This window comes from Sorex fumeus, unplaced genomic scaffold (genome assembly GCF_029834395.1).
Source record: "Sorex fumeus unplaced genomic scaffold, SorFum_2.1 ptg000033l, whole genome shotgun sequence".
Lineage (NCBI taxonomy): Eukaryota > Metazoa > Chordata > Mammalia > Eulipotyphla > Soricidae > Sorex > Sorex fumeus.
Genome location: NW_026606090.1, coordinates 27,852,801 through 27,878,641, shown reverse-complemented (window position 1 = coordinate 27,878,641; position 25,841 = coordinate 27,852,801). Strand labels below are relative to the sequence as shown.

Here is a 25,841-nt window from a genome sequence, read left to right as displayed (position 1 = left end):
AATAATGATAAAGATTTAAACTGATCATTTATCTTACTGCCCCTCTCGGCGAGAGTATCTCGCCCGCACGGCAGAGCCTGGCAAGCTCCCCTTGACGTATTCGATATGCCAGACACAGTAACAACAAAGTCTCCAATGGAGACGTTACTGGGCCCGCTCGAGCAAATCGACGAACAACGGGAGGGCCTTTACCTTACCTTACTAATTTCTTAATCCTTAAATGTACATTTTTCTCAAATACAGCTTTGTCTTCCTGGGCTGGAGCCAGGAAGCACAGTGGGTACGGCATTTGCCTTGCACGCGGCCTGACCTGGCTGACCCGGGTTCGATTCCTCAGCCCCTCTCAGAAAGCCCGGCAAGATGCTGAGACTATCTCACCTGCATGGCAAAGGCTGGCAAGCTACCCATGATGTATTCAATATGCCAAAAATAGTAACAACAAGTCTCACAATGGAGACATTACTGGACCTGCTCAAGCAAATTGATGAACAACAGGAGGACTGTGCTGTAGCGTCTTCCTCTCTCTTTCTTCATCTCTTGCTCACTCACTTGATCAGTCTGTCTCAGCCACACACATATACACTCACATACACACACAAGCATACAAACACATTAGTCACATATACTATATCATGTTGTTTGAAAGAAGTTGTCTGATCACTGTCACTGTCACTGTCCTCCCATTGTTCATCTATTTGCTCGAACGGGCCAGGTAACGTCTCCATTGTGACACTTGTTACTGTGTTTGGCATATCAAATACGTCAAGGGTAGCTTACCAGGCTTTGCTGTGTGGGCGAGATACTCTCTGTTACTTGCTGGGCTCTCTGAGAGGGGCGGAGGAATCAACCCTGAGTCGGCTGGGTTGGCCTCGTGCAAGGCAAACACCCTACCTGCTGTGCTATCGCTCCAGCCAAAAAAAAAAAAAAAATTAGAAATAAAATTAAAATTCCTTGAGCCTAGAACAGTGCCCTAAACAAACTTTTTTCTCAACAAAAATTTAAATTTTTATGAATGTAAACAGGTAAGATAAAATAGTTATTATAAAGTATATCCTATTTAATTATATTGGTATTTACTGTACTTCTGCAAAAATATCCAAAAAATAAAATCTTACGTGCTTAAGATGTTACTTTGTGAAAAAAGTTCTCGTGTATTTTCCTTTGATCTTCAGAAGGAGTCTTACTGTAGCATGTAGGATGACATATTTTTGAGAAATGACCCAAGAAAGTCATTTCATAGGTCATAGTTCTTAATTTCATTAGGTAGATCTTCTGTGACTCTCTGTGGTAAAATAGCCTAACCAAAAATATCCACTCTCCTTCACATAAATTTTGAAAACTTCAAAGGGCTTTTTTGAGCTTTTCATAATGATTAAGTTCTTAATATTATTTTGAATTTTATGAATCATCCTACATTTATTCAAATATTAATTGAGGTAATATCCAAATATTTTTCTGTCTTTAACTTTGTCTCACAAATTAAATGTGCCACAATACTTGGTAACATTTTTGGCATTAATTTTGCCTTCAAGGCCCTCCCGTTGTTCATCGATTTGCTCGAGCGGGCCCAGTAACGTCTCCATCGTGAGACTTGTTGTTACTGTGTTTGGCATATCGAATACGTCATGGGGAGCTTGCCAGGCTCTGCCATGCGGGCGAGATACTCTCAGTAGCTTGCCGGGCTCTCCGAGAGGGGCGGAGGAATCGAACTCGGGTCGGCCATGTTGGCTGTGTGCAAGGCAAACGCCCTACCGCTGTGCTATCACTCCAGCCCTTTGCCTTCAAGGGAAATGATAAAAATAGTTTCCTATTTTTTTGTTTATTTTTGGTTTGGGGGCCACACTGGATGATGCTCAGGGATTACTCCTGGATCTACACTCAGGAATTACTCCTAGCTGTGCTCAGGGGACCATATGGGATGCTCTGGATCAAACCCGGTTAGCCATGTGTAAATGTCTTACCTGCTTTGACCCAGATTTCTATTTCAAATGAATATTTTTCTCCACACTTTGTTGATGCAAAAAAATATATAGTGTGTGTATTTCAATGTATTCTGAAGAAAGAAGCTTGCATGTAAAAATCTTGAGTTATGAGGACTAAATGATACTAGGTTGGTACTTTACACATACTTTACATGTGATTGTGGTGTTATTAACTATCTGTTTAAAACATGTTATGGGTGTTCAGCATCTGTAATGTTTGCTTCAAAAAATCTTCTGGTGGTCCTATTTATTAAAGCATGATATTGGTTAAAATGAATCTAATGTGTAATGCTCCAGCTAATGGTGTAATTGTAACAAAAGAGTAACTATAAAGGGCTTCCCAATTTATCACATGACCTTAGTATTACACCAAAATGTGAATTTCATAGAAATTAACAACATTCTGGGATTTTGATGTGGAAATGTATGTAAGAAAATGTAAACCTTATGCAATTTAAGAGTACATTTATCTGAAATGAGAAATGACTTCTATTAAGCACCACTGCTATAAAAAGAACTTTATTTTTTTTCAGCTGTATCTTTGATTTGAGATTATTAGATAAGGTATTTCTATTCTATCCCGAATCTGCTATCACTGTCTTTCAACACTGAAAATGTAGCAAATTTGCATTTCATTTTTAAAAACAGGGAATATGACTTTCATTGTCAGTATTCCCTAGAATATGAAAGTGCTTGATTTCTATTGTAAGTCGATTATATCACAAGTATTTTTAAATAAATTTGTCAATTACCACCTTATCTGTGCTTATAATTTCCAAGTGAAAAGACTGTGTACACTAATTAAAATGTTTTTAAAGACTGCATTGACATAATTTCATTGCAGTATAGTTGCTCAACAGTGGACCTATTGGCTTTCAAGCTGTTTTTTTCTGGGATCCAAAGATAGTTGTGGAATCACAGGGGATAGAGTGACTGCCATTTAAAACTGATCATAGGTAAAAGCATGTAAAAAAATAAAACAGGATCATTTAAATAATAAATTAGTATGGGTGAAACTATGTAAGCTCCAACTAAAACCAAGGCATTTTAGCAAAGTAAGATGTCAATGATTGGGACTGGAGTGATAATACTGCGGATAGGGCGTTTGTTTGCCTTGCACGCCGCCGACCTGGGTTTGATTCCCAGCATCCCATATGGTCCCCTGAGCACCGCCAGGAGGAATTCCGGAGTGCAAAGCCAGGAGGGAACCCCTGTGCATTGCCGGGTGTGACCCAAAAAGCAAACAATAAATAAAAAATAAAAAGATGTCAATGATCAGTGGCAAAAAAGGAAATGGCAAAGGGAAAATCCCTTAGCTTCCTAGGTCATGCCCCAGCTGTTCGACATTTTAGCCTCCCTTTAGTCAAATGTTGGGTAGTTTGTCTTTTGAAAATTAAAGCACACAGCAACTCAAACGTAGACCCATAAATCTAAAGAGATGGGCCATGATTTTCTAAATGTTTGTCTTTTCCTTCTCTTCGTGCTGTCCAGCCACCAGGTGATTTGTAGGACTCTCCATAACTGCCATGTTCCCTAGGAGGAAATTGCCAGTCTGAAAGTGCAGGATCTTAAGCATTCTCTTGCTTATCACATTTTTGCCCTCTAGGTGCCAACCTGGATTCACTGGAGCAAGATGTACTGAGAATGTGCCCATGAAAGTCCAAACCCAAGAAAGTATGTTAAAATAATATGCAATTTGCTTTCTTCCCGAAACTACAGCAACAATCACTGCCACTTGGTGCTTTTGACAGCTCAGCTGCAACTGATTCCTTTGGTTCTCATTCTGGTTTCACCACCACTCGGAGCATGAACCCATTCGGTTGGACCTTGCTGGAGCCCCAGAGGGCATAGATAGACATGATCCACCAGTGAATCACCCCAAATGGTGATGATGGTAACCAAACAATCGAAGCAAAATTGTATCTCCTTCCAATATGTGTGTTCAGAGATATCCATTGGGAAAACTAAGATGAGCCTTCCGGCATGTTTATCCAAAGATATCCAGCAGAATATGCAAATCAACAAAAATATCAATTTCAAGTGACTCCTTTCGAAAATGTCACTTAAAAATGGGTGGATTTTTGTTTCAAACCAAACTGAAAAACTCCACTTTGCCCAAATATTTAACCCTATGGGAAGAAGCGAGAGTCTGGAAACCGTAATGAGGACAAAGAATCAGTTCCTGAGAGTGAATTGACCAAGTTCAGTCAAATGACACTGAAGGAGCTTCTTTCTAGCATATATTCACCTCTTCTCTTTTCTCTGTTTTTTCTACCATTGTTTTTTGTTTCTTCTCTCAGGTGCCCAAATGAGTTTACTGGTGATCGCTGCCAAAACTACGTAATGGCCAGCTTCTACAGTACGTCCAGTCCCTTTCTGTCTCTGCCTGAGTAGGAGCATGCTCAGTGGGTGCTGCTTTCTTGTTCCTGCATCTCCCCTCAGATTCCACTAGAGCTAGATGTGTGTGACCAGGTCTAACATTGACTGCCTCTGCCTGTCGCATGAGAACATTAACCACAGTGATTGTATTACTTCCTCTGTTCGTGACTAGTTGACTCTGAGAGACTAGGAGGTGTGTGAGGTTCCGGATGTTTCTGAAATCGATCTTGAATACTGTGATACAAAATGCTAGCCAATATCAAGCAGTGCAATCCTAATAAAGGCATTTAAAAGTCTCACTTGTATTGATAAAATAAAAATCATTCCACGGAACAGTCCTTCTTCTTTATAAAGTGACAGCATCCTGAAAAGGATGTTGACTAAGTTGTAACCAACACGCACTTGAGATGATGGTAAGTTAATCTGGGTTTAGAGTGTGTAACAAATAAACATAATTCAAAGAGTTCAGGTGTTTCTTGTCATTAAATGAGTAGTTGTCATTTAGGTATTAAAAAAGCACTAAGTTAGGAAAATTAGAAACAAACATTTCACAACAAATGAAATATCCTGTCTGCTCTTCATGTTGCTTAGGAAAGAAATGACTCAGGACTGGTTTAAACCATCACTTTCTTACATTATCATTTCTTTATACCAATTTCCATGATAATTTTTTAATTTCCATGATGATTTTTAGAGGAAAATAGTTATTTTTAAAAATATGTATTTTGCATTTTGACATATAATAGTTCAACTCAATATATTTTTAAATGGACAAGTAGGGAATCGTGATGGATTTTGTGGCTTGATAAAGTCTTAGACATCACTCCTAAGGAGACTTTTCACACTGCATGAATGATAAAGGAAGCTTTGTGTTTGTCCTACAGAGACTATAATGCAGGACTATTACTTCTGAATCTTGAACTTTTAGAGCATTGTATTTAAAATGAATTCTTTAGGACTAGAAAGAGTACAGCAGGTAGGGCACTTGCTTTGCATGTGGCCAACCTGGGTTCAATCCCCACCGCCCTATATGGTCCCCTGAGTCTCTCCAGAAAAGATCCCTGAGAGCAGATCCAGGAATAAGCCAGTAAAGACAGAAAAACAAAAAAAGAATTAAATTAATTCCTTACAGATATCCATTTACATCTGAAGTTGCCAAATTTTTTTTATTGAGGATCAGATAATTAATAATTGATGGTTTGTAGATGACACTATCACTATCACAACCAGTCCACTCAGCTTCGTAGCATGAAAGCAGCAGCTATGCACACTGCATAAACAGTTGTACATGACTGTGTGCCATTAAAACTTTATTTACAAAAGTAGATAGCTAGATTTGTTAATCACTGATTTATACTGTTAATTTCACACTTATTACAGTATAAATTCACATAGTGCAAAAAGCCGTGATCTGAGATGATCATTTGGGTACCAAGAAATCATCAGAAGAGGTTTGAAAGAATAAGATTCTTTTCAATATTTTTCCTCATAGAAGGATGAATTGCATGGAAAAATAAGTCTTGTATACATTATGTAGAAGTCAAAACCATATATTAATTACTTAGTGAGATAGTATTTATAGTTCATTTACTCAGGCTAAATATAAAAAATGTTGTAGGCTTTTTTCTGTGGTGAAAAATTGATAAATCACCATAGCTAAATTTCCATACATATTCTTCACTTTATTCACTGTGTTAAAATGATACACCTTTATTGAACAGAATTTTTCTGTAGCTATAGATTTTTTGGTAGTAAAACTAAAATGGAAATCAGAAATTTTGCTTAATATATTAAAGCCATTACATCTTAAAATGTGTTTGTATTCAAATAACATAGATTTAGCAAGCCTTCCATTAAAATTACACCATAGAATTTGATAAATATTTTGAATCTATGCATTTACTTAAGTTTTTAGTATTCCAGATTTTCACTGTGCTCTGAAAGCTGTGTTGGAGCACTCTCTAGAGAAAGCAGTTAACAATGAATGTATCTCCCAATGGAACCACATAAATATTCTTTCTTTTAGACCATTTTTTATTCCTTTTTTTAAAGCTTCTCTGTATTTAATCAGAGTATAATTATTTAACACAAACAAGTAAAAAACATTCTTTAGTAAACTTCCAGAAGCAATTTTGGAAGACACCCAGAAAAGCAGCAACATCTTTAACTTATACGAGGTTTGATAGGTAGCACTTTCATGATCAAAATCCATAATCACTGTTTACCAGGAAACTTTCTTTAAGTTTGTAAAAGAGTAGGTCTCCAATCTCAAACTGTTTCCAAGGTTTTCTTGTCCAGAATTAATTCTCTAATCCCTATGATTTAAATTCTCAATTTTTACTTCCCTAAACTCCCACATAGAAGGACAAAATTAATCATTGCTTCCCAAAAAACTTTATGTTCACAGAGCAATGAGGGCTGCAAAATACAGGAAATACGTTGCCCCAGTGCTGTTTAAAATTTAGTTGTTGTATTTATAAAGTCTGAAAATGAACAAGTTTTAAAGACAAAGATAAGTCTCGCTTTAAAGACAAGCCACCTTTCAACTTACTCTAACACATTTTCAGTTGAAAAACATTCTAAAGGAATGTTTAAATTTTTAATGTAAATTTTGTAATATTTATTAACAACAAAATTTACATTTTTAGGGTTTGAGACCATTTTCAGGACAAAAGGTCCTATAGGGACTTATAGTGACTTATTAAAAAATACTTAAATATAAGATAAAAGAGCAAAAATATTTATTTCATATACTATTTTTGCAGTCAGCTATTTGCTTTGACTTAAAACATTGATAATACTTTCTAGAATTAGTAAACTTTAAATTTTGCCTGTTGACACAAAAGTTCTATTTGAAAGGATTATGTTCATTAGTGTGTGTATGTGTGTGCATGTGTGTTTGTGTGTGTGTGTGTGAGAGAGGGAGAGAGAGAGAGAGAGCCATTATGTATGTATATACCAGCAATCCATAACCAGTTTATAGAGACCATGGAGAGAAACATAAAGTCCTCACAGTATTTTTAGGTAGTCTTGTCATTTAGCAGTCTTGTCATATGTAAACTAGTGTATGGCGGGAGGCAATTACATAATATCCCAAATAACAAATATTTTTAAAAACTACAGTTTTAGAATTTTAGGCACATTCTCAGAATGAGTAAACTTAGCAGTCACTCTTAAGTACTTAAACATTCAGGGACCGTAGATCAAGCACAGCTGGTAGGGGCCTTGCTTTGCATACAGCTGACCCAGGTTCAGCCCACAGTACCAAATATGGCTCCCCAAGTTCTGCCAGCTATGATCCCTGAGCAAAGAGGCAAGAGCCAGCTTTGAGCACTGCTGGGTGTATCCAAAAACAATTTTTCGGATCTATTCAAACGTCTGTTTTGGATCATAGATTAGCCGTGCATAATCAACTAGTGTTGATTAAATGCCTTTAAAAACCTATTGCAGGGATCAGAGCACTAGTACAGCAATTAGACACTTGTTTTGCATATAGCCAACCAGGGTTCTAACCTCGACACTCCATATGGTCATCCGAACCCACCAGGAGTGATAACCGAGTGCAGAGACAGGAGTAAGTCCGATGCACATCTGGGCGTGACCCCAAAACGAAAATGTAAAGTTCTATTGCAATTATTTGCTAAATATGCATATTTTGCTGAGAGAAGAATAAAGCCATGCCTATTTTAGGACAAAATTATTAATTACTTTGATTGTGCTGGTGGTATTTTATAGCATGTACATGTGCGTGTGTGTGTGTGTGTGTGTGAGAGAGAGAGAGAGAGAGAGAGAGAGAGCATGCATGTGAGCTTGCCCAAATAAACATGGAATAAAGAGAAAGTCTCCATTTCCAAGGGCTCACTGTTATTATGGTTGGTGTATGTAAACAAACAAAAAGAGGCACCTTCATTTTTAAAGGTAAGTAGAAAATTAAAAGGGAGACACAAAATTGGTTCAGTTCGGAATTGGCATTAACATAGCTCCTTTATAAATCTCAGAGATGCAGAAGTCAAAAATACACATATGTAGTCTTTGAGATTATTTGCATAGGGTAAAATCCTGACCTTCCTATTTTAACAAACATAATTTCATGCATGAATAATTTTAGTCAAAGAAAGATTTTTTTTGTGCTTTTGTCAGATGTAATTGAAATCCTAAATTAACCTTCAAGTTAATCTCTGTTGAAACACTTCAAACATCGTAAAGGATCAGTGAGTCAATATTGAAGAGACTCCGATTTAAATTAATTTTTTATATTGCTTACTGCACAGCAGGAAATCACATGTAGAAAAGGAAACTAAATTGTTTACAGTAACCTTTGTGTTTTTGAATTATTAATTTAATTTGAAAAATGTAGTGTCTAGGCAGAAGTTCAATAGGAAGCATATGATCCGTAATGAGCCTCAGCCAACATTAGATTAAATAGAATGGATAGAAAGTAATAACCTCTTCATAAAATGAAAAGTGTTTGTGTATTCTGCTTTTCTGACTCACAGTGAAAGAAATGAAGCCACCAGTAGTAAAAACAAATTAGAGCAGGATTTACTCCAAGTCTAGAATGACTGATGCATGTTTCCTTTGCTTGTTTCCTTGTTAGGCCTTATGGCCAGAAAGAGATTCCAATTTGAAGTACCAATTTCCCTTTGAATTATTTGAAATTGGAGCTGCCTGATATGAATGACTTCCCATGAAATGAAATTATAGTTTGGCTCACAGGCTTACCTATAAAACTGTAAATGCAGTAATATGTATGCATGGGCATGCTACTAATTTTATTGAAGACTTAACCAAGCTTTCTACGCAACTAATATAGATCATTAGCAGTGTTCAAGTAGGCATGGGATAATGACTCTCTGGAAAGAGTTTCTGTAGTTCTTGATTTTTAACCCTTAAATTATTACTGACTGGTAGAAGGAAAAGGAAGAGAGATGGAAGAGATTTTTTAGGAGAAAACTGGGCCACATCCTCATTAAAAGATCGAAGAAATATACTATGAATGTTCCTAAAGTTAACCAAAGAAAATTAATGGGGAAAAGAAGGTCAAATTGTAAAATTGAGTTTTGCACAGAGACCAGAGAAATTTGATGAGCTGAATAAATTAATTTTTTTCACTTGTGCAACAAAACCCCTAAATCCTATTTTCATTTATTAAAAAAAAAAAAACAGGTTATCTGCCTGTACCCATAGCAGAGAGTATTCTAACTGTCCCATAGAGTGTGACTTTCATGATGTAGAGCTTGATTTTAATCTTTAAAACTTTGTTGCCTTAAAAGGTGACAAGTTTGGTTTGTTGATTTTTTTTTAAATTCTAAATGTATGGACACATATCAGGAATTTTCAGTCTTTCTGACCATGAAATGAGTCAGCAAATCCCTATGTAGTAAATAGAAAATGAGTCAAACTAAATGGCTACAAGTAAAAGTGTCTGTTGTCCATGCTCGGCTATTGGCAGACTCATTTCATGCTCCTTTCTTACCCCCAAGGTCACTTAAAAGGTTTGTGTTGGCATCATAAGCAACTTGTCAGTGAGAAATTAACTTGTCCAAAATCATTAAACAGAACAATGACAGACTCAGGACCAGAAGCCAGGACAGCTCTGCCCATTACCACCTACCTTGCTGACGAGGCACAAACTGAGTGTCTGTTTTGTAAGAGAAACACTCCTTAACGTTTTCAAATTCAGGACATGTTTTGCCATTCTTGGCAACCATCTCGTATCTCTACTAGACAACCAAGGGAAGAAATAGACACCTATGACTCTCTTCATTCGCTCCTCTCCACCACTACTGCTCTGCATCACCTGCAAAAAGAAAGAATTCCCAGATTATCCCACACACTGATATGATGAACAATTTTTGTTCCAAGAATGCAAAATCCCATGTCTGGAGGGATTTTTTTTCTTTGCTCCTTTTTCTCACTTGGGCTTCTGCCTGCTCTGGTGCGCCCATGGTACACCTGCCAGGATTGTGGCCATAGCTCACCACTTTGAGTCCCTTGCCCAAGCAGGCATAAGGTCCTCCTAGTCCAATGCCCACCTGGTCTCAGCTAGACATCAAACCCCCTTCTTTTACAACTTGAAAAAGCGTACCCTTAGAGATAATAGAAAACTTTTGTGTACATAGAATTCTGTTCCAGAACATGGAAGTGGGCCCTGGTTACCCATCGCCCTTCCTGGCTTTTGAAGTGAAAGCCATTTGTTGTTTACTATCTATGAAATGTTATGCAAATGAGTGAAAAACAATTTTTTAATGAATTTCTAAAAAATCACTCAAACAGCAGGATATATTAGAACATCTCTATGCACAAACATTGAAAAATCTAGAACCAACTTGACAACATGTGGGTACTCCATTACTATCTCTGGCTTCTGCTCCTGGCTCTGCCTGTCTTCAGGTAAAAACATTTTACTTCTCAAAGACTTTGCTTTGGCCTTTTAAAAAGGGGGGAGAGGGATAATGAAATCATACCAAATGCCTTTTCCGTTGATAGTACACTCATATTCTCAGACAGAGAACTAGCATTGAGGATAGCTTAGCTATGACTTCTCCCTCAGTAAGGGCTTTTAAGGGTTAATAATAAAGACACAGTCTACAGATATTTGCACACCTCTTAAAATGAGAAGTTTCATGTGTGGACTCTAGCAGGCGTACCTGAGCACTGCTTCCTTAACCACCCACCATTTGTCCTGTTTGATGTGCACGCACAGAGAGCCATTATAGTCATGTGTAATGTGTTTTGAAGTGCAGTGTATTGCTCTTTTCTGAAACTTTTTCCCTTTCTTCTTTTTTTTTTTTTGTCAACTTTCTGCATTGGCAGAGCATCTTGGGATTGAATTTATGGGTATGGACCAATCATCATTCCTTTTAGCCTACAGAATATAGAGCCTCTGAGCTGAAATCTTTTTCCCCTCCCTTCTCTTATCTTTCAGTTCCTGACTAATTTCTTTTTTCTTTAGAAGGGATCATACAGCTATAACAATGATTTGCTTTCAATCTGTGATTAGTTGACTGAATGGTACTGAGTGCAGCAGCTTTGAGAGTCCCACATTTCATTCAGAGTTTAAAATCACCCCCCTTGCTGCAGTGTCCCTAACCCAAACAATGATTGGGTCTAGCAGTGCTATTATTTCAGCGCTGGGCTAAATCAGAATTGTGCAAATGACAGCAGAGAAAGCAGTGTAGGGACCCACGAATAAGAAAGGTTTAAAGGCATCATCTTAAAAACACACCGCGTCTTAGGCTGATGGGAGTTTGGCGTACATAGTGAATAACCAAGTAAATAAACTAACAGAGCAAGCTCTAGTGTACTCTGCACATTGTTAAGAGAAGGCGCGAATGCTGCACCATATGATGGGCAAAGATTTGAATCAGATTTTTTTTCTGGAGAGATTCAATCAGTGATCTAGTCAACTTCATTTCCTTCTGTACAAAAGAAAAATAAGCTTATGCTAGTCTAGGTAAAAATTCTAGTAATGCTGGGGCTAAACTTGAGCCATGAATATCTAGGTAGAAGAATAAAAACACTAAAAATATAAATATTTCCTTTAAACATCAATTCGGAGTGTACTCTTCTGAAGGGCTTCCTCTAAAGCAGTTAAGAGAGAGAACAGTCATCATCCTAACAACTCAGCCTAAGTTCTGAGCTTTCTGAAAATCGCATGCAGCCTCCGGAGCATGGGTACAGGTCAACAAAGCAATGCCCTGATTAACAGAATCTGATCCCCACCCAGCTGATGTCAGTGACGTCATTCAGCAAGGGCCCCCTCCAGCTGCTGCTGCTTGCTTTTGGATGATAACATCACAGTCTACACAGTCTAATGTACTTTCCAAGATCGTGACAAATGAGACTGTTGCAAACTCTAGCAATCACATGAATAGACTCAGTTCAGTGCCCCATTCGTCCCAAGAAATTCTAAGAGAAAACTCTTCGTTTGGTTGGGGGAAAGGTCCACTTTTATTTGAACAGAATCTGACATATCATAGAAGATTTCCCAAGAGTGAGAAGCTCAACAAAGTGAGAAGTTTATCCAGATCATTGCGGGGTGCCGGTCATCTTAAGAGGAGAATTACAACTCAGGTCACCTCCGCGCGAATAAAAATTGTCATACTTTTAAGGGTTAATAGACCTTTCCTGGCTAGAGGAAGATAAATTCAACCATCCCTTCTCCCTTCCCCCTAAGAGCATATCTTCCTACTTTTTCCCTCTAAGGAATGTCTATAGAATTGAACACTTATAATTCCAAATAATGTGATAAGGTAAAAAGGCTAGTCCAGATTTCTCACTGCCTCTCAGTGGTAAGGACTTCTATTACTATTACTAGTAATATTATTACTATTACTAGTCCACTTGTAGAGACAAACATTAGGGGCCCACAGCCTCCTGACAGCCACTGTACTAAGCCGGAGCATCCATCAGTCAGGAAAATCAAACCCAAAAATGTCCCTTAAAACTGAGAAAGACAAGGCCCTTTCTTTAGCCCCCATCAAATCAGACTGGAAAATGACCTTGATCTGATGTATCTTTGACACATCCAGCCACACCATGGAGGAAAGACTCGTTGGGGTCAATCTGCCAAGGAAAGGGACCGCTTGGCTTTTTCAGAGCGGCTGCTAATTTCTGCTTGCCCTGTTGACCCTGTCATACTAAAGGGGGGAAACGTAGAAAGGGAGTTTTTTATATCAAAGAAAAAAACACCATTTTTTAAAAGTGGTTTGTTGGTTTTGTTATTTATTTATTTATTTATTTGGGAGGCAGTTACCTGATTTAGCCAAACTCTGGGGAGAAAAAAAAAATCGCAGGAGAAACTTAAGACACTTGACAAAAGCTAATGTAAACATTTAATCTGAAACCCGTAGCTGTATGGATTCTGGAGACCTTGGTTCCATGGGTTTATCTTTGTGTCTTTAAGCCTCTGGCCTTTATTAGGCTGCTTTTACTGAAAAATGGATGTCTCCTATATCACAGAAGAATATGTGATCATCATACACCGTTTGTTCAAAATCCAAGTGAGCCTATTCTACAATTACCAATCCATAACACATGTCAGAAGAATTCCTGAGAGCCTGCCTCACGCCCCCCAACTCTGCCCCCGACTCTTGACTTTGGGTACATTCTATTTCCGTACTCTCCAATAGCCATGTCCTAGCTTTTTCGAAAGACAATATTAGTACAGCAGCATGACCAAGCCGAGAGGTTTTTAAAGAAGGAAAGACAGCACAGATTGCAGAGGACACAAGAAAGCCGGGTGTTTTCTTTGCAGAAATGCATTGTCCCCTCCTGTCTCTTTACCCACTCATCACAGCAGGAAGAAAGGGCTCACTCTCTGCTCTGTCGGGGTTAGCAACCCAGATCTGCTTCTTCGATCTAGTCGCTAAGCAGGGACCCTGATGTCCGGCCGTGGAGAAGATGCCAGCCGCATCAGCTCCCAGATCAATACCTTATAAAACGTCATCCTCGTCCTGTTGCTGTGTGTGGGGCTGGCGGGAGGAGGGGACACAGACGACACCAGCAGTTAACATAGAGCATTCACATTGCACACCCTCACTGAACCTTGTCAGCACAAACAGCTTTCAACTGTAGGTGACACCACTCTGTGTCTCCCTGTGCATAGTGACTGCACTGCCAGCACGGGCTGCTTTGCTTTCTAATTGTGGCTTCCACGCGCCCGCCAGCCGAGGTTAGGAGTTATGCTGTATGGAATAACCCTTCCAATTCCGCACCCCCCTTCCTCCCACCCCAGCATTTCCTCTCTTTGGTTTCCTTTCCTTGATTTCTCGCCCTTTGTGTAAGGCATGCTGTGCCAGGGACTTCAGATGGCTCCCCCTGTTTGAACTATGTTTTCCTCTGTACCTGACTTCCTCCCTCTCTGTCATTCTGTCAGTCTGTCTGTCCTCTGGGTTTGTTTTTCCTTCCCACTTCCAACCGTTTGGGGTTTGTTTTTGTATAATCTGTGGCCTCCTAGTCTTTATCCCACTGACTTCTGCAATCCTTCTCCTGTTAATAATCAGTGCTATATTAATTTGATATGACAATGTTCCTGACCTGTTAACTGGAATTTGATTACCATGGGCTTGGCTTGTAGGAAATGTTTTGTTTAATGATAAGGTTCACTGTATCATAGAAATTAAAATGTTCTTTTTCATTCCAAGAAAACTTCCTCTGAGTTGCCTGCGCTCAGTAGAGAAACAAGGTGTGGTTTTGGAGACGGAAAATGTAAATGGAAACTGTTGGTTTGATAGATGTCCAGATACGAGACCTACTCTCCTACCACAGTCCAGCTCTTCCTCACTGCTTAGAAATCAGATCATAGCAAGGACAATTGCTCTAGCTGAACTTTCTTTCTCAGTGAACTTTTAAGCATACCCCAATAAATGCAGTTACACTGATGGGGAGCTCTGTTCTCAAGGGATGAAAGCTCACCATTAGATCTTCCAAAGTTCTTAAGAATCCAACCTACTCTACTATTGTAAAATTAGATTTCCCCCAAATTTATTTGGAAATAGAATTCCATGAGTAAGAGATTGGTTGCATTTTGAAGGACATAAGTATCCTTACTTAAAGTTTTGAGCCCCACAGTTCCTTAAGAGAGCCTCCAGTGGCTAATGTGTCAGTCAAGTTGGTTAAGGAAGGAGATCTACAGTTGACTTCGAATCATAGGTACTATTTTTTTTTTTGTTTTTTTGTTTTGCTATAGATCAATTAGGTCTCTAAGTACAATTGATGAAATAATAATAATTGTTCTGCAGAAGATAAATCATCTTCTCGGCTCAGGACAATTCTAACCACCATATTGGCTTTTCTCTGATACAGTGTCCTGCTATTCCTGCGATATATTGGGATGCTTGTTGCCACATTTTTACTGTTAAATCATAGACATCCTGCCTCAATTTAGTTGACTACAAGTCAAGCTCATGTTTGCAAATGTCTTTGGGAATTGTTTTTTCATTAATTGTGGGGTTTTTTTTTTTTTTTGGTGGGAGGACATTTTTTTTTTTACAATGACTCTTTGTAAAGACCACTGGAATATAAAATAGTGGGAACACAGAAAGAGGTAGAATGGAGGTGGAGTGGAGGAAAGGAGAATGGGGGAACCCCCCTCTTATCAACCCCAACTCCTTTTTTAAGTATTCCCGTTGTCTTTGCAAGAGATTTTGTTAAATAAAACTATAGCTTTAACCCAGTAGTTATTTTCTAATTAATGTTTGATTTGCCAATTAAATGTGCATAGTATAATTAAGTAACTTAATAGAATTTTTGTCCAGTGCCCCAGCTGGCTTTGCTGTTTTTATGTTCAAAGTATAGTGCAGAATATGTTGTACCTTAAGAATGTCTGCAAACAAAATGAATTGCCACGTTTTTAATTTATTGTGAATCTGAACAATGCCATGCAGCATGCCAATTGTTCATTGCTAAATTCTGGCAAGAGGAAATGACCTTCAGTGACGTCTGCTCTAATCCCTTTCCAGAGGCAGAGGAGCTCTACCAGAAGCGAGTGCTGACCATCACTGGCATCTGCATCGCCCTGCTTGTGGTCGGCATCATGTGTGTGGTGGCCTACTGCAAAACCAAGTAAACCTTCCACTTCCACGACCCTCTCTCCTGGGCACAGAGGGCTTACCCAGCAAGGACTGCACAAAATAGGCTGCACAACTTAGTTGGGGAAAAAAAATACACAAAAACTGGAGGGGGCGGGGAGTATATTGTAGTTAGAGGAAGGAAGATGAAAGGAAGATGGGGAAAATATGTCTATATGTATACTTATATTATTAAGATATAAGCATATATCAAACTAATAAAACTAAGCACATTAAAAATATACAATTATTTTACTACAACAAAAAATAAAATAATGCAACCTATGATCCTAAAATCTGAACAGTAGACATGAACAGTAAAGAGATCATTTTGATAGCATGATGTCCCTAGAACTTTGGCAAAGGTTACCTGTACATTTAAAAAAAGAAAAAAGAAACAGGGGAAGAGGTCTGGACAGACAGTTTAGTGTGAAGGGCCTTAACTTCTGTTCTACTTGTTCAGACCCCAAATATTTTTGTACAAAAATTTAAATAGAGATTCTATGATTTTCAATACTATTACAAATAGTCTCTTATGCACACAGCAATTCCAACACAACACCATCACCAGTGTACCCATCTTCTGCCCCCAAGGACCTCAACACCCTTCCTATAGCCCTCAAATATTTTTAAAATATGAGATGAATCAAAGGGTTTTATAGAAGGAAAAGCAAGCAACGGTCGCTCCGAAGATATATAAAATACTTAAATATATTTATGCTCATTCTATTTAATTCTTTAACCTAGATCCATATTTAAAAATATAATTACTATATAACATGAAATGACTTTTCTCTCATACCTTCCACTTCAAGATCAGATGAGCGTATCTGAAATGATGTTAACAGTTTTGTTGATCCATCAGATAATATTCTCTTGCCAAAACTAACCATGGGAATATTATTATAATCTGATTGCTGAATCAAGAAACACAGATAATATGCTTTTATACTCTCAGTCAAGAGCCTGGATAATGTTTTCTTAATTCTCCAAGAGTTATTGTGTTGTCAGAATTAAGTAAGTGATAGAGATAAACCTTCATGGACTCTACCTATCGGTTTTATTAGGTTTAGTCTTATGATTTCAGTATCCATTAGCTAATTTTACATATGGAAAAAGGTGTTATTAATGTAGGATCATGTTACAGTTGTGCCAAAATCTACTGGCAAAGCATGTGTCTGTTTTCACTCGTAGATAATACATATTATTGTGCTCCCAAGCATACACAAATCAGTATGGAAGGTAGAACAAAATTATACATTTAATCAGTCATCAATTCCACAGCACTGTTAACTGAGATAAATGACATATGCAAAGATAGGTTGACTGAGATTAATTTGTTACCAAATAGCAACGTGACAGATTTTTCTATTCTGTTTTCCTCTTAGTTTTTGGTCGTATTTCTGAGAGAATTGCATCTAGCTTCCTACATCTGTTTTCTAAGACAATGTGGTTCTGCTTCTACCCCCCAGGCATACCCAGAGATTGGATGACAATCTCTAGTTCCCTAGCTTTCCCCAGCAGTCCACCCCCTTGAGTTACATGCTAGTAGAAAAAAATAACTGACTATCCCAATAAATGTAAATCATAAAGAATGATGAACGCATCTTTCTTCACATCTAGGAAGCAGCGGAAAAAGCTTCATGACCGGCTCCGGCAGAGTCTTCGTTCTGAACGCAACATGGTGAACATAGCAAACGGACCCCACCGTCCAAATCCACCCCCGGAGAATGTTCAGCTGGTGAATGTATGTTGTCAAGACTCTTGCCAAAGCTGAGAATCTCTCTGTTTGGGCGCTTTGCCTTCTGTTTTCTAGAGCCCGGTTCTAAAGCTCATCTTTTGCCATTAATCACCACAGCTTCCAGGAATCCAAGGTTGTGCCAGAAGAAAATAATGGGAACATTTTGTGGATTTGGTTACTGTAAAACCAACACATTTCCTTTTATAAAGTGTTCATTAAGGGGTTGGAATAATAATGCGGGCTTTGTTCTGCAGGAAAGTCATCACTGAAAGAAAAAGAGAAAGAAAAACACAAAGAGAAACAATAAATTTAATGATGCAAGAATCAGAAGGAAATGTTTTATTTATTTTTTTGTAATTTGAGGATGAAAGTTACGTCAGTCTATAACTGATTAATCCCCAAAACTAAGCGAAGTGCCATAGAGTTATTATATTACAGACATTTCAATAGTGCCTGATGATTTACTGATTCTAATTTACAGAAAAAGCAATTAGGACATGGAAAGGCAAAGTGGCTTACCAATGTCATATCTCAATAGTGAGACCACAGGAGCATAATACTATTTCTATTCCCTGGCTCTTTGTACATTGTGGCAAGCCCTCCAGAAAAATATCATTCAAATATTTAGTTAAAGATTTACCAAGCACACAGTGTTTTAGAAGAGGAACATGGTGGGTGGATGGGGGCAGAGAGATTGTACAATGGATAAGGTGCTTGCCTTGCATGTAGCTGACCCAAGTTTAATCCCCAGCACCCCACTGGTCCCCCAAGCCCACCAGGTTTCACTCCAGAGTGCAGAGCTAGTAGTAAGACCTGAGCACTACTGCGTGTGCAACTCCTCTGCCAAATAAAACAAAACAAAATAAATGAGAGACCAGGTAACAAGCTCAACAGAGTGTAGCTCACACTTAAATGCAAGATGTCTGGGTTTGATCCCCCCACCACTGCCTGGTCCCCTGGGAGTGATTCCCCAAGGACTTAGCTAGGCATGGCCTCTGAGCAACACTGGGTGAAGCCCCACATTAAAAAAATCAATGACCAGAAAATTTCATAGTAAAGGCCTTTATGAGGTTAGGTTATGGTGCAAATATATTATCATATTTGTTGTTTTTCTTTTACTTCCTATGTTCACTGGAATTTGTCACACAATTGACAGACACAACATGCATTACTTTTTTCTTTAAAAACTTACAATATAGAAATTTTTTAAAAAAATCTTACAATATACATAGGATGTAGAATTGCTCCTTGGATTACAGTTTTGGCTGAAAATGTGTGACTTTGGGCTTTAAACTTTCTGAACCCTGTTCATTATGGAAAAAAAAAGTCAAATTAATTATGATCTTCAAAAAGTTCTTGTGAGCATTAAACAAGAGAATCTACATGACATTTGGTTCAGCATCATTCAGTGCCTGTTTGATCATTGTTAAATACTATTTTTATTAGATTCGCCAAGCTGGCATTGCCTTCTGTGTAATAGGAGTAACATGGTGGAGAGACTAGAAATTGTTCACTGTGTATCACATAGGGTCATCTTTTTCTTAAAGCCAGCTAGCTGTACTTCCTAAAACAGACTCACAATGTAACGGCCTTTGCACTAAAAGAACCAATTAACGTTTCAGGCATAATTGAAGTTGTATTTGTTTGGAGTCTCAAAGACTATACCATATTCTTTATAGCCCATAACTCATTAGATTTTTTTAGTGGCCCATTTCATTTAAGAGTATTCTTTCTCTGTTATTTAACTCAATCCAGGAAATACTAATCACATTTAAAAACACTTAAAAATGTTTTTTTTTTTTGTACTGGTAGAGGACAGAAACAGCTACTCAGGTTTAATGATGAAAGTGGAGAGACTGAGCGATAGTTCCGGTGGGAAAGCGCATGCTTAGCCTATCTGAGACCCAGAGTTCGATTCCCGGCACAGCATAGCCTCCAAGTATCACTGGGTATCTCTCTAGTTGCCTTTGACTACAACTGGCTATAGCTCCTAGTAAAAAAAAAAAATTTTTTTAAATAGGAAAGCAACGAAAGTAGAATCTGTCCCAGCCAAATCCAAGTCCCTCTATATATTATATGTAGTCTCAAGATGAGAAGCTTGACAACTCCCTAAAGCCTTCATATCTCTCACTAACCTTGTTAGTCCTATCATGGACAATAAAGTTGAAAATTTTAGGCAGCACAGGTACTTGGAAGATGTATGAAAAAGGAAGATCCATAATATAGATTTTTTTAATTAAAAATGCTTTTACTTACTTGAAATTTAAAATACATCTACTCATGTTTTTGTTTCACTCAGATATCTGTTAGTCTGTTTTTGATTTGCAAAAACCAAGAAAAAATAAGTTCTGCATGGACATTTGTATTAATTTCTAGTTATACTTTTATAATAATTGGTAACGAGATGGAAGAATTAAGTCTACTTATAATTATGTGTAATTATATTAAAATATATGTTACCTATGCAGCCTAACAGTGGTTTATTAGTCCCAATCATCTCATCTAAAAGGCCATAGCAGAAACAACAGGATTTATCATTGATCAATGGAGAAATGGAATTTATTGTGAAACATGTGGACTTGAATGGTTATTTTGTATGCAGCAAAGTGAATTGACTTGTGTGAATCTTCATGTTGTATCTCTTTGTTTATCCAGCAATATGTGTCTAAAAATGTCATCTCTAGTGAGCACGTTGTTGAGAGAGAAGCCGAAACGTCTTTTTCCACTAGTCACTATACCTCAACAACTCATCATTCCACCACTGTCACCCAGACTCCCAGTCACAGGTATGAGACATTTTTGTCCAAAAATTATTTGTTTATTCATAGCCTCTTATGATCTTTGCCTAATAAAAAGAACAGGAAACATGAATGCCAGGTATAACAAGATTCAGGGCTTAGGACAAAGACTTTGCACATCAGCTGTCTCTGTGCTTGGCATTTGGACCAAGGAGGGCAGAGATCGCTCAGCAGACCAGGGGCATGATTCACCTGTAGGAGGCTTAGGTTCTGTCCCTGACACTACATGGTTGCCCAGCATTACTGGGAGCGACCCCCAAGTGGAGAGCCCAGGGTAGCCCCAGAGCACCACTGATTGCGACCCCCACACGGAAGCTCTGGACTAGATAGATAAATAAATTTAAGGAATCCAGGAGATGACCCAAAAAGGTTGGAGTGCAAACCTTGCATATGAAAGGCTTTAAGTTTAGTCCCTGGCAGTCCATGGTCGCTGGATCATGACCAGGTGGTTTTGATGACCCAGTGCACCACTGGGCCTGAGTAACACTGTTTAGTGGCCTGAGCACTGGGCCTTTGGATCCCCGTGTACCATTGGAAGGCCTCAACCCCACCAAAATGAACACACTGGATTCTTAATTACCAAAACAAAAAAAGAAAATGACTAGAGGCCATTTCAGAAACTGACCTTACACTTTCACTGCTGCTTACTGGATTTTAGCACTGGATAGTTTGTCTTAGGAACCACGCATGCTTCGAAACTGGCTCCATTCCATGAGTGTATTGGAATTGCACGTGAAAAGTGATTGCAATGCTGAACCCCAGTTGCTCAAGTGCTCTTGTGCTCTGTATCCGAATACCTGCTACCGAGGGCCGCAATAGAACAAGGATTTCTTTAAACCAGTCAGGAGCCCAGAAGCTCTCAAGCATATGTAGTACATAGTGGCATTGGAGAAATGGGCTCTGGCAGGATGAAAATATGAGTAAACTCTGTCTTTACAAAGCCGACAGAAATCAAGATCCTTTTTGTGTATGGCACCTCAACTCTGAGACCAGTTAAAATCTCAGTGAACTGCTGACATGCCAATAATTGTATTTGTTCCTCAGATAACTTCCCTTCGTCTCTGTTTTTGCAGACAGTTCATGACTCTTTGCCTCTTCCATTTTGCCTCTAGCTGGAGCAACGGACACACAGAAAGCATACTTTCGGAGAGCCACTCTGTCATCATGATGTCATCAGTAGACAACAGTAGACACAGCAGCCCAGCGGGGGGCCCAAGAGGACGTCTCAATGGCCTGGGCGGCCCTCGTGAATGTAACAGCTTCCTCAGGCATGCCAGAGAAACCCCTGACTCCTACCGAGACTCTCCTCATAGTGAAAGGTAAAACTGAAGGGCAGAGCTACTGCAGAGGAGAAAGAACCCCAGTAAGAGAATCCCCGTGAGCATCTGCGGTCTTCCCTAAGGAAATCTACTCTAATGAGAATAAGGGGCGGCAGTGGCCTGTCTAGGAGTGCTCCCAGGTGATGAAGTCACCTTTTGTTTGACTGAACTCATTTCTTCTGATCTCCTCACCTCATCCCGGTGGCTGACAGGCAACAGACTCTTAAAGAGCTGGAGTGATGTGATGTGGAAGGTGCAGCAAACGGAGTTCCTAGCTCTGACCGTAGGCTCTAACTCACTTGGGGTCCAGATTCCTCAGTTGTAACTTTAGAGGGATGGCATCAATGGTCAATAAGGACCCTTCTCTAATTCCAGTCTGCCAGTTACCCAGACGCTGGTTGTGCTGGCCCAATGTTTTCATGCACTAACTGTCTTCCCTTCCAGCCTCCATTAAGTTAAATCAAGGGCTATGTCATTGATGGCTGTCATGGGGAACAGCCGTTTGCGTTCCGCCATGTACTTTCCTATTCTAAAAGGAGGTGAATAAATGAGTCTCTCATATGTGGAGTCTGGAAGTTTTTAGAGGTGTTTTTCAAAGAAGATATTGCCTTAACATGGCCCTTTATTTTGGAAGGTTTGGCTTTCTTCTGGGGTACACTGGACTGGGTTGGGGGAGTGATAGCCAAGGTAAAAATAAACAACAGAGCAAAGTAAACTAAAAAAGATGCCAAGTCAGAGTGCTGAATTCATACTTTATCCACGTTTACTGAAACTGGGATTTATATCTACCTTTCATTTCTAGTTCCTCAGTAGGCTGTTATGTATTGTTTACAAATCCAGTGGATCTTTGTTTGTTTGCTATCATCTCAGTCTAATCTTGATCACTTGCTGAAAGGTTTACATAATGTTGAATCCATATTTAGTTGAGAGAACATGGATGGAGATAATTTTGACAATTTTCAATCTCGGGCCAGGAAAGACTTATAACAAACAATTACCATTCTGGATTTCAAGTCCTAGGCGACCCACTGATCACTTCCTCAGGGGTCTTTCCCCAAAATTGGTTTTCCAGAGATTTACAAAATTAGAAATATCTATGTAATTCATGTATACGAAAAGTAGGCATGGTCCAGAATTGGTTTAAAATATTAGTTCTAAATTCATATAATTATGCCTCCGTATACTAAGTCTCTTAGTTCTAATTCAGTCCTTTTTGAAATCTGAAAAAAGGATGATAGGGATAAAGTTTTGCTTCTTAACTATTTGTGATGTTACCTTCAAAGCTTGGCATTTCCCAGTTACTGTAGGCTTCCTCTCACACCTGTTTTACTTCTAGAGAAGTGAAATACACCTGAATCCGGAAAGCACTGAGAGGGAGATGAATCACCGTTGTTAAGTGTTGGTTGAATTTTGATTAGCTTTTCTCAGATAACTTAATTTAAGTATTCCCCAAAGCAAAAAACTGAAGACTTGAGCCCCAAATATTTCAATCTCTAGACACGTTCCCATTTTAGGCACAGCTAGATCACACATCCATATGACTCTGAATCATGGCTAAAAAGCAGGAAAGTTAATACATTTCCTGTTCCTGTTAGCTAGAGTTCAGATGATGGTGTCCTGTGTCATCACAAGTTAAGTCAAATTAAACTCTGTGAATGCCAATGTGAAGAAAAGAGTCATGTAGTGCTATGCATTGGTAACATTTTTATCAAAAGCTGAGAAATGTGACTCTGAATAAGCCACATCTTCCTCCGTGCCAAGTCAGGTCTTCTTACTCTGTGGGGAGAAGCGTGATATGGTGAAAACAATGGATTCAGTGTCTTGACGATGAGATTCAATGGGCATTTGCAGACATAGCGCTGCAGCGTAACATGGTACAGCCAACTCTTGAGCAGTTGCAAATGATAAGACCAGGATTGTCTTTGCAGTTCATGGGTTTGGAGAGAAAGACAGAGACTTGACCTAACTACAGAGTCAACCTGAGGTTCTCTGAGTCTTACCTTTGATCACTGGAATGTTTGATCACTGGAATGGATAGTTGCAAATTGAATGTTAAGTGGCATTTCATGGAAAAGTTAAAATCACACAAAATGTATGACACTGTTATCAGGAATAAATCTAAGTTACTATGCTCTTTTTTTTTCATAAGACATAACCTTATAGCTGAGCTAAGGAGAAACAAGGCACACAGATCCAAATGCATGCAGATCCAGCTATCAGCAACTCATCTTAGATCTTCTTCCATTCCCCATTTGGGCTTCATTCTCTAAGACCCCTTGGCCTTTAGGAAGGTATAGTATTTAAGAAATACTTCTTTCCCTTCCAAATCCCCGAGCATTGCTGCGTATAAACTGACAGGTTTCCAGCACCTAGTACCCGCCTATCTTGACTCATGTGCTTATATTTGATATTTGATATGCCAATATCATGATAAGATTGAAAATCTCCAAAGCTTTGATAAGCCAGGTACTTTAGCTGGTCTTTGTACAGACTCTTGTGCAGAGACTCTTGGCTACTAACTGTGGAGTCCAAGGATGATGACTGCCCTAGTGTAAACAATCGAGCCCTATACTATGTCTAGAAATTCTTGGTTCTCTGGTCATCCACCATGACCTCTACCCCCTCCCCCTCCCTGCTCCGTGTCTCTTATTCCATCAGACTTATGCGGGGTATTCTGTGCTCACACAGGTATGTGTCAGCAATGACCACCCCGGCTCGTATGTCACCTGTAGATTTCCACACGCCAAGCTCCCCCAAATCGCCCCCTTCGGAAATGTCTCCACCTGTTTCCAGCACAACGGTGTCCATGCCCTCCATGGCAGTCAGCCCCTTTGTGGAAGAGGAGAGACCCCTCCTTCTCGTGACGCCGCCGAGACTGCGGGAGAAGCACGACCATCACCTTCAGCAGTTCAGCTCCTTCCACCACAACCCTGCGCATGAGAGCAGCAGCCTGCCCCCGAGCCCCTTGAGGATAGTAGAGGACGAAGAATATGAGACCACCCTGGAGTACGAGCCAGCTCAAGAGCCTGTTAAGAAACTCGCCAATAGCCGGCGGGCCAAAAGAACCAAGCCCAATGGCCACATTGCCAACAGGTTGGATCTGGACAGCAACACCAGCGCTGAGAGCAGTAACTCAGAAAGTGAAACAGAAGATGAAAGAGTAGGTGAAGATACGCCTTTCCTGGGCATCCAGAACCCCCTGGTAGCCAGTCTTGAGGCAACGCCTGCCTTTCGCCTGACTGAGGGCAGGACTAACCCAGCAGGCCGCTTCTCTACACAAGAAGAAATGCAGGCTAGGCTGTCTAGTGTAATTGCTAACCAAGACCCTATTGCTGTATAAAGCCTAAATAAACACATAGATTCACCTGTAAAACTTTATTTTATATAATAAAGTATTCCACCTTAAATTAAACAATTTATTTTATTTTAGCAGTTCTGCAAATAGAAAACAGGAAAAAACTTTTATAAATTAAATATATGTATGTAAAAATGTGTTATGTGCCATATGTAGCAATTTTTTACAGTATTTCAAAAATGAGAACGATATCAATGGTGCCTTTATGTTCTGTTATGTCGAGAGCAAGTTTTGTACAGTTACCGTGATTGCTTTTCCACAGTATTTCAGCAAAACTTCCCATAGGTCCAGATTTTGCTGGCTTCTTGTGCATTACATTATGATGTTGACTGGATGTATGATTTGCCAGACTTGCAGCTGTCCCTCTGTTAGCTTCTAGTAGCGCCCTGTCAGTCTAGTAATGGCACATCCATCCAAATGCTCTTCTCTTTTGTAACCAAGTTCTCTTTTGCTTTCACTATATGAAATGAGTTGTTTCTACTCTGCCAGCCAAAGGTTTGCTTCACTGGGCTCTGAGATAATAGTAGATCCAACAGCATGCTACTATTAATTACAGCAGGAAACTGCATTAAGTAATGTTAACTCTTAGGAAGAAAGTAATATTGTGATATTTTTAAAACTATATTATTACTCAGAAAACAGCCTGCTTTCCCTACAAAGAGCTGCCATGTATTTTATTTTCATTTCTTTTTCT

The 25,841-nt window shown here is 39.0% G+C and overlaps 1 protein-coding gene across 3 annotated transcripts in view; it reads left to right on the top strand.

Moving 5' to 3' along the window:
- The window catches only part of NRG1 (neuregulin 1), a 123,018-nt gene extending 97,734 nt beyond the window's left edge, over window positions 1–25,284 (top strand). The window contains exons 3-10 of one of the 3 annotated variants that reach the window (XM_056116635.1): window positions 4,283–4,341; window positions 11,178–11,201; window positions 15,827–15,929; window positions 17,558–17,681; window positions 20,331–20,461; window positions 21,586–21,792; window positions 23,942–24,083; window positions 24,481–24,600. In XM_056116635.1, the coding sequence (XP_055972610.1) occupies window positions 4,283–4,341; window positions 11,178–11,201; window positions 15,827–15,929; window positions 17,558–17,681; window positions 20,331–20,461; window positions 21,586–21,792; window positions 23,942–24,062 (769 nt within the window). In that variant the 3' untranslated portion in view covers window positions 24,063–24,083; window positions 24,481–24,600. Of the gene's footprint in view, window positions 1–4,282; window positions 4,342–11,177; window positions 11,202–15,826; window positions 15,930–17,557; window positions 17,682–20,330; window positions 20,462–21,585; window positions 21,793–23,941; window positions 24,084–24,480 lie in introns of all 3 variants that reach the window. The other 2 variants (XM_056116634.1, XM_056116633.1) reach the window with 2 other exon arrangements.
- Window positions 25,285–25,841: the final 557 nt, after the last annotated feature.